This window comes from Heterodontus francisci, chromosome 19 (genome assembly GCF_036365525.1).
Source record: "Heterodontus francisci isolate sHetFra1 chromosome 19, sHetFra1.hap1, whole genome shotgun sequence".
NCBI classification, from domain to species: domain Eukaryota; kingdom Metazoa; phylum Chordata; class Chondrichthyes; order Heterodontiformes; family Heterodontidae; genus Heterodontus; species Heterodontus francisci.
The window spans coordinates 23739573-23748897 of record NC_090389.1 but is presented as its reverse complement, the minus strand read 5'-3'; the positions used below and the strand labels follow the sequence as shown (position 1 = coordinate 23748897).

At 41.2% G+C, this 9325-nt stretch overlaps 1 protein-coding gene across 1 annotated transcript; it reads right to left on the bottom strand.

Moving 5' to 3' along the window:
* Window positions 1-3195: 3195 nt before the first annotated feature.
* Window positions 3196-7745, bottom strand: bhlhe40 (basic helix-loop-helix family, member e40). The gene is made up of 5 exons (XM_068051461.1): window positions 7106-7745; window positions 6925-6991; window positions 6670-6777; window positions 5768-5891; window positions 3196-5122 (listed from the first exon to the last, which is right to left on the bottom strand). The coding sequence occupies exons 1-5, from the start codon at window positions 7180-7182 to the stop codon at window positions 4281-4283; spliced, it is 1218 nt and encodes a 405-aa protein (XP_067907562.1). The 5' UTR covers window positions 7183-7745; the 3' UTR covers window positions 3196-4280.
* Between the last annotated feature and the right edge of the window lie 1580 nt (window positions 7746-9325).

Genomic DNA, 9325 nt, shown 5'->3' with positions numbered 1-9325 from the left:
CATACACACACAGACTATCCTCTGCACACACACACACATACAGACTATCCTATAAGCATGCGTGCAGGCGCACATGTGCACACACCTGATATCCTGTACACACACACAGGCTATCCTGTACACACACACACACAAGCTATTCTGTGTGCACACACACACAGGCTATCCTGTACATACACACACACAGACAATCCTGTACGCACACACACATTATCCTGTACATATACAGACACTATCTGTACACACACACATTCATATACAGATTGTCATGTGTTCTCAATGAGCAGCTGTGTACGTATCCCGTTTAGACCGAAGTGTAACTGCATTTTGTGTGTTGGGCGCAACAGGAAAATATATATATATATGTACGAACATCCAAATTAGGAGGAGTAGGCCACTCGGCCCTTTGAGCCTGCTCCGCCATTCAATAAACTCATGGTTGAACTGACTACTCCACATTTCCACCTACCCCCGATTACCTTCCACCCCCTTGCTGATCAAAAATCTACCTCTGCCTTAAAATATTCAAAGACTCTGCTTCCACCGCCTTTTGAGGAAGAGAATTCCAAAGACTCACCACCCTCTAAAAGAAAAAAAATTCTCCTCATCTGTCTTAAATGGGTGACCCCTTATTTTTGAACAGTGACCCCGAGTTTGAGATTCTCCCACAAGGGGAAGCATCCTTTCTGCATCTACCCTGTCAAGACCCCTCAGGATCTTATATGTTTCAATCAAGTCGCCTCTTACTCTTCTAAATTCCAACAGATACAAGCCCAGCCTGTCCAATCTTTCCTCGTCAAAACAGCCCGCCCATTCCATATGCAGCTCAAAAGGCTCCAGTTTTGATTGGAATCCATTGAAGTGATCTGGAATGCTCGCTGACCGATTATATAATAATGTCAGTGACGTGTGTGTGGAGGAGGATCTCCAGTTGCTAAGCCGGAGTTTTGCAGTGTGGCATGAAAGCAATCTTGAATCGGTGCCAAGGCACGTCTTTTCCAAGAACCCAAGCCGCATCTTTATTTAGTCAGCCGGCACATGAAGAACCTGAGCCGGAAACGTGACATTGTCGGGGCAGGGAGAGCAGGTCAAGACTGGGTGAGGCTTTTCAACTGAAAAATAAACAGGGGGAGGGGGTTCTGGAGAGAAGGTGACGGCTTCCTGATTGGATTCTCACTGCATGTCCGGGTAATGGGCGGTTTCTGGTTTTATTCTGTTATAATGCAAACGCGGATAAAACATTTATACATATTATCCTTTTTTAATAAGAAGCCTCTCGATGCATGTAAATTTCAAGTGGGATGTCTGGCCCTCATGGTAATTTGTAGTTTCCCTAATGAAATCCTTAACTCCTCCAAACTGCTTCACAACCCGCAAAGAAAGGCAATTTTCACAGCGAAGTGAATGCAAATGTGATTTCCCCAGTGTACATCAGTCTGGGCTGTTCTCACCAGTCAATCACAATATCCACCCCTCCAATATTCGCACTGCTAATTCAGCTAGGGAGACCTGCTGAAAAAGCAGGAGGCGTTCACTATCTGAAAGGAACTTAACATATTGGTGCATAGTCAGTAAGTGAAGGTTTTTTTTAAATAACCACCTGACCTTTTTGTACACGACCTGGCCAACAACTTTAAGGCTGTAGAATAATCAATTGTCCTTTCTGCCTTTCCATCTTCATCTCTTGTTCAACCTGGAGGGGTGTAATGATCTAGACCACGAGGTTAACAGCTGTTAACTGTTGTTTGTTTATTGACTGTCTGGCCGTGTCTGTTGTGGGACAGGCTTAAGTTTTTATCGCCTCACTCTCTCCTTCACCTGTTAAAGGACTATTCCCTATTCTATCACCCTTGCCAACAGCTGGTGAGGCCTGGAATGGAGTAATCAGGGCACTGGGAAATAAAACTGCCAACTCGTGACTCGGACCAGAGCCACAAGGACTTTCCAAAAGTTCAAAACTGCTGGAGGATTCCTTGGGTATTTTTAGGAACTATCATATATTACAGATTACGTGCATAGAATGTACAAGTAAAATGCATCTTTAAATTGTGACCCTGTATCAATCACAACTTCTAGTGTCAGATGTCAACACTAGTTAGCTCCTAACAAGTTACAGTTTGAACCAATTCTTCCGAGTTGGTCTTGCTTTTGGACATTTTACATTATATAAATGGAAGTCGTTACAGCACAGGCTATACTATATTGGCCCTGTTGGATTGTGTAACCATTGGATTATTCTAATAAGTAGTTAAAATTCCTTAAAAGGGGTTGAGGTTCTAGCTTAGGTTTCACACACTATGAATCATTAACAAGTCTGATTTATATTGTGCTGTAATTGGTCTGAAAGTGTGCGTTACCCATTATCTTTGAAGAACATTGTGATCGTCATCAGTGCAGTTTCTTTCCTCTTTCTTTGTGGCTTCTCAGAACAGAGTACTAAACTTAATGTGAAATTGGAGCCAAATCCCTACTCATGGCTACAGGAAAGTAGAAATGGGCTGTCATAATTTTATTTATAAGAATTGATCCATGAAAAAATGGCGAGTTCCTTCTCACAGCACAACGTAAACTTGGACCTCGTCAAAAAAAAAATAGTATTGTAAACATGTGATAGAGAAAATGGACTCTCCAAATCTCAATGCTGAGTTCCAACACCATTCCAGTTACCCTTTCTTGTACCTTCTTCAACGCCCCATTCCTTTTGCAAACATATTAAGCAGAATCATGATGAACTCCATTATGCCACTGTTCCTAATCAGCTGATGACTGAAATTTTTTCAGAGACTAAAGATAACAGTGCAGTGATATCCCGAGCCAGCCTTGTTTCAACAGCACCAAATCACCGCTTAGTTCTCAAGTGTATATACCACACCTTGTCTTTTAACTCCATTGTATTATATTTTTAAATGGTAAATAATCTATTCCCATCCAATTGAATTATATGTCAGCTAGTCTTTTACAGTACATGTTAATGCAATGAGATAGATTGTGGCCCCGGGCATATCAAGATTTTGCAGCTGCTTTGAATAGATCTTAAAGTACATTGGTTGCTTGGCTGTTTCTAAAATGATGTACTGGCTCAGAATATATTAACCAACATGGCTAAACACTCAGTGTTTTCTGAAATTTTTCTCCAGCCATTTGCTTAATTGAGCAAATATTAGATGTCACAACATCTTAATTGTATATACACAATTCCACAGGAAAAATATTTTATTAATTATTTTTTAAACGAATAGTAACATTTATGTATAAACAAAATATGTACAATACAATATTCCATCTGCTGTAAGTTTCCAAAAATAGTCTGTGTACCTCTCCCTATACAAAACTAATCTTCATCATTTTTTTTCAAAACATTACATTCAACCTTCTCATATTTTCTGCATTCCAATATTTACACAAATATAAGGGTTTACCAGCAGACCTATACCAGATGTCAGAACCCGAAAGGCAACATCTTTTACAAATGGCAAAAAAATTCATCATTTTTAATCACAAGTTGTCAAAGCATTGTGCGTTAAAGAGGCTATTCAGTAGTGACTTTGGCATTCTCAAAATCTTTACCTGTCCACCATTCACACTTAACACATCAAAATTTACAGCAAATTCCTAGATTTCCCTCCAGCGGCATGCTGACACATACCACTTCATATATTACTTGCTCATACATATGATCACCATTACCACTTAACATCCCCTTTAAGAGCCTGCAAGGATAGTTACTACTGACTTATCAATCCTGCAAAAATACAGGTATATACAGAAGCAGTTACATTTAATATTTGGTGCTTTTTGACTGGGTAGGGTCTTTTAGCAGCATATCAGTGCTATAGGAAGGGCACAAGTCAGTTCCTTGGCTATTATTACAGCAGAAAGCTTAAGCAGCATCTATAATTTCACCATTTACATTCATTTCACAGACAGTGCGTTTACACTTCTGAAACTATATGAAAACTTTGGAGGTTTCTTTTAACTGGAAAATAAGAACAGTTAAGATATTTTTTTTTAAATCCATTGCACTTTAAAGCCATTTTATGCAAAGGCTTCATATCTGAAGCTATCTGCTGCCCTTTCCTACAACTGTGAATGAATTACGGTCTCAACAGCCATTTCAAATTGTTTGCACTAGCTTAGGCTACAACTGTTGGAAAATGGCATCAAATCTAAATGTAAACACTAGCCATCCTGGGATTATGTCATTTCCAAACTAGTTTTAAATTGAGTTTTTTTTCATGTAAACACACAAGATCAGTCAAAGTTCCTCTTATGAAAATAAATCAGTCTTTGGTTTCCACACTCAAGGGTGGGACTTGTTTCAGGGCTTGGATCAGAGCAGATGTGTCCATTGTTGGAGAGACAGAGACCGGCGAAGGCCCCCTTTGATGAATTAAGAGGGGAGAGAGTTTATCGGGGCTCATCAGCCCGGTGAGTGCAGCTGATGCAGGAATCCCAGGGTACAAGACTGGCATAGAGGTTGGGTACCAGCATTTCTCCAGCATAGGCATGTATGCAGCTGCTGCGGATGGAGGCAGCAGGTAGAAAGGCACGCACAGAGGAGGCGTGTGGTGCCCTAGGAAGCTACCCACAGCCAGGTCTCCTTTAGCAATATGGGTATCTTCCTCAGACAGCTCCATCCGAGCTCTCTTGACTGGAGGCTCCTCATACTCTTGTTTAATGGAGATGATCCTTTCCACCAAAGGGTGTTTCAGCTCGTTTTCTCTCCTGGGACTCTCCAGGTCATGCTTAGAGTCACTTTTGTCGGGTTCTCCGCCATACCCACTATCGGTGTCGGTATCGCTACCACTCTGCTCACTGCTCGCTGGACAAGTCCTCTGGATTACAGGCACACAGTTTTTACCAGGTCCTTCAGCCCCACTCAAGGGTTTTGACCTGAAATCTCCTTCCAGGTACCGGACTGAGGTCTGCCCTATCCCATTGACATATCCCCCTGTGTGGATGTCCGCTCCCATCTTCTGAAGATGATTTATCAAATGCGCGGGCTTCACCTCTCTCAGGTTTTCATGCTTTGCCAGGAATTGCAGCACCTCTTTGGCACACATTTGGAAGCCAGACTGAAACATTTCATGGCTGGACTCAGATGCCTTAGCTGTCTGTTCACCTGAGAAGTAAAAAAAACCTACATTAAAACAGCTGACCTACATAAAGTCTTTCCCTCAGAAGTAAAAAGACTAATCTGCAATTACAGTTAAGGGTCAATGTAGTACTTTTCAATTTTAATCTTCTTTCAGTGTATGTACTCCAGGTGTGTCCATAGATAAATTGAGAGTACTCTGGCTGCCATTTTTAGTTTGCTGATCAGACTCTACAATTGGCAGACAGTTTGGATTCTGGTACACGGTGAAAGTTAAAGTTCCCCACCATTCTTTATTAATAGAAGCAGATTTCTGAAACAGTTCAAAAGCCTGAAAAGAGCATGTTTGGGAACACTCCTAAGTACAGTCAAAACAAAATGAAATCAGCTGTATTCCCACCTCCATTTTGGACTATACCAACCCTGTCACTATGGCAATAAGTCGCAAGGCTTAAAATTAAGGTTCAAAAATCACAAAACCATATGCCAGAAGTCACCAATCTGTTGGTGATATTATAAAAAATTTAAAAGCTTTATAACTAAAGCTATGAAAGCATGAATAAACTCAAGCAATGTAGTATTTCATTTTATTTATTTTAAAAAAAAAACAAATAATGGATAGAATCCAACTGCCATTGCTTGGTGTTTTCTGGGTCTGAGTACAGCACTTACCGATTTGCAAACCATTCTGCAGGGCTAATATTTTCTGTTGCTGCTGTTCAATGAGGCCGGTTAATGCCTTCACGTGTTTCAAGGTAAGCTCAAGTACCACAGCTTTTTCTAAATGTCCCAAGGTCTGAAAATGAAGATACGTGCATTATTAACAAGGGATACTTCACTGACAGAGGTCAATGACGTGGCATCCCTCAAACCGATTTAGAGACAGACTGAGGGCAAGCTGCTTTATTCCATGTAAGATCAACTTATATTTTGCACCGAGCAAGAACTTGCTAATGTTCAGCTGCTGAAATGTACAAATTAAGGAATACCCAACCATTAAAGACCCGTATAACCAGACGTAAAACTGCTAAATGTTAAAAACCCCTATAACTAAGTGAAGAGTATCTAACCATTAAAAACCTTTATAACTAGACAAATGAATATCTAATCATTAAAAATCCCTACCCACACTGATTTTAAATGTTGAATGTACTAAACCAGGATGAGTTTGCTGAACAGAACATATTAGCAAAATCCTGCACCTCACATTTAGAAATGTTTCCTAGAACCATTTTAATGGAATAATTTAACAGGTACTGCCAAGGAGCAGCACTGCAGAAACTAACTAGGAAATCCAACCACACCCCCTCCCGCAAACACACACAGACAGTATGCTTTCTCTATTTAAACGATCTAATTATGCTTATTTTTATTCAAACCAAATGCTAAAAATTCTCCCTCTCCTAATGCGTTTGGATCTTCGGTTTTACTCGAAAGCAAAACAAACACGCATAATTTAGCTTTACATAAACAAGGGTTTTTTTTCTCACAAAAAAAGGGAAAGGCAGACAGACGGCGCCTTTAACACTGTGAACCAGTTATGCCAAAGCACGTTTAATATCAGCGTCTCTTACCGTCAGTTTGAGGTGTTCAGGGAGCATGTCCTTTAACTGTGCTATGCATTCATTAATCCTATCACGTCTTTTCTTTTCTATCAGTCGGTGTGGTAATTTATACGTTTCCTAAAATTTTAAAAATAAGAGTGGTTAATAATTATGCTTTTGTATAATTTAACAAGGGTCCTTTTGTAATAAAACAATTAAAAACCCCATATAGATATAATCCAGACTGAGCAATGCCAACATATAGAAGATGACGGGACACAGTACCTTACTGTCGTCGCCTCTCTTTAGTCCCCTCTTAGCTTTATAAACAAACATGTGAGAGAATTCCATTCTGAGGGGGGAAAAAAGCAAAATAATGAAAATTAGGCGGTGAATGTTTTTCTCAATTAAAACAAGCTTTCAGTTTATGATCAAAAAGAATACAAATTAAAATTCGGAGGCATACCCTTGCATCTCGTTGTTTTCAAAAGTTGGGTTTTTCGGCATACAAGGAGGAGGTTGGGCAGCTGTGATCCTGTCCATTTCAGTAATTTTGCTTTTTTTTTTGTTAATGCTGATGCTGGCTGGGATTTTCCTTTTCCTATCTGTCTGTCTGTCTAGCTCTGCCTCTCTGCTGACTGTGATCAGCCGGAGTTTACTGCACCACACTAGCTTGCTTTTAATGAACGTGTGGGTGTACAGGGCTACGTGTTAAACCCTGTGACTCCAGGCACGTCTTTGCTCTTACAGTAAAAAAGAGCTCCAGTCACATGAGATTCACGTGTACAGGAGGCTGCTCACATCTCGCTCTCTCTAATCTGCCTCTCCAAAACAAGACAGGGGAGGGGGGAGGACATCAGATATAACACACAAAAAAAGGATAAGGACGATTCATCAGACTGATGACTGGAATGCTGCATGTTTATATTGTTGTTAAAAAAATCAACATTTCTTATACACGTCTCCGATTCGAGGATGTGATGCCGGGAAATGATTATCAATCGATAGCTTTTGGATTGATGATTCCAGATGGGTGTTTGTGTGGTCAGTTCACTGAATCGTGTAGCTTTCTGGGTATTGTGGTAAAGCCATCCAACTTTTTTTTAGGTCATGTTTCCTATTAGGACATGTGAAGTGAAGCAAGACCGTAATCCCCCCAGCTTCCCTTCGCCAAACACAGCCCATTAATGCTACAAAAGAACTGCGCGCATTTCCCTTTTCATTGAACGGGCGTTGGTGCTTTTCTTTTTTTTTAAAAAAAAAAGTTGCCAATATTCCATTGTGCATTAACAACATTGCTTTTAATCTGCATTTAATTTGTAACCATTAATAAATAGTCTGGAAATCCGTTTGTCCAACAGACAGGTTGCCTGTTTCTATCGCTTCTGCAGTGAAATAATGTCTAAAGCTTTAATTGATTAAGTTTTGAGGGGCGCTAGATGAGCGGACTGTACAAGGTGTCCGACTGAACTTTATATATGTTATATGAAATAAACCCTGCGCTGGGGTCATTGTACAGTTATGGAGGCTCCAGACGGTTTGCAGATTTGAGGCAAGCAGTTTAATTCAGTCTGGCCGCAGAGTCATCGATCTGGCAACCTCAGCGCCGCGGGAAACGTGAGCAATTAACATGAAATGAAATGAAATCAGACTCAGGTCGAAGCAAAGTAAAGACCGAGGAACAGCTTCTGGCCTTTCGTCTCACAGCACCCACCCACCCCCGACTGTTATTTTCGGGGACATATTCCTCTCTTTAAAAAAAAACGGGCAGCTCGTAACTCCAAACTGAAAGTCGTTTTAATGCGGTGAGGTGCCCATTTTAAAAGTGTTGTAGAAGGATGTGTTGGGTTTTGGGGGAATGAATAGTTAAGGTGTGTGTATTGGGTTTTTCGGGGTGTAAGCTCCATGCACCTTGGCTGCTCAGCTCAGCTCAGCTGCTGAACTTGGCCCCGCCTGCCGGCGTGCGGGGTAACGTGAGGTCCCCTTGGCAGTACTAGCGAGTAACAGACAGCTGCTGCTGTTTCACAGTCTGACCATGGGGACATGAACGTGACAGCAGACTGAACACAGCAGTCGGACGGGCCACCCAATCAATAACATGGAATTTCACAGCCTCTTCCCCCACCCCCACCCCAACCCCCACCCCCACCCCAACCCCAACCCCATCAAATAATACCGAGGAATGAAAAGGGAGAGGACCGACCAGAGAATATTCCACATTTTTATATGCATGTTAACCGCACCGAATTTCCGCCCTTTGCATCCGACTGCTTTTCCCTTTTATTGCTGTTCTGACCATGCCAGTGGGGGTTTTTTTTACAGCAAAGGAGCCAGGTTTCCAAGTCAATTAATTGTAGGCGTAGAATGAAATCACTGATCAATTCATCAGAAATTCCAGAAGGATTCTGTGTTGTGGGAAATTTTGATTGGAAGACGTACTGGGTCGAGTCTTTGCTTTAGCATCTATAGAGAGGAAGGTGATGTTCCATTTGAAGATATACAAGCACCAGTGTTTGCCTTTAAGAGCTGTGCACTGAAAAAGAGTGCGAGTCTTTTAGGAGGATTACAGTAGCTGTTTAGTTTTTCTCTCTCTCTCTAAGATTCCCATAGCGGCGGGGGTCATTCGCAGTTGAATTCACGCGAAATGCTTGTTCCTGCAAGCCCCAGTTCTCAAAAATATTGTGGA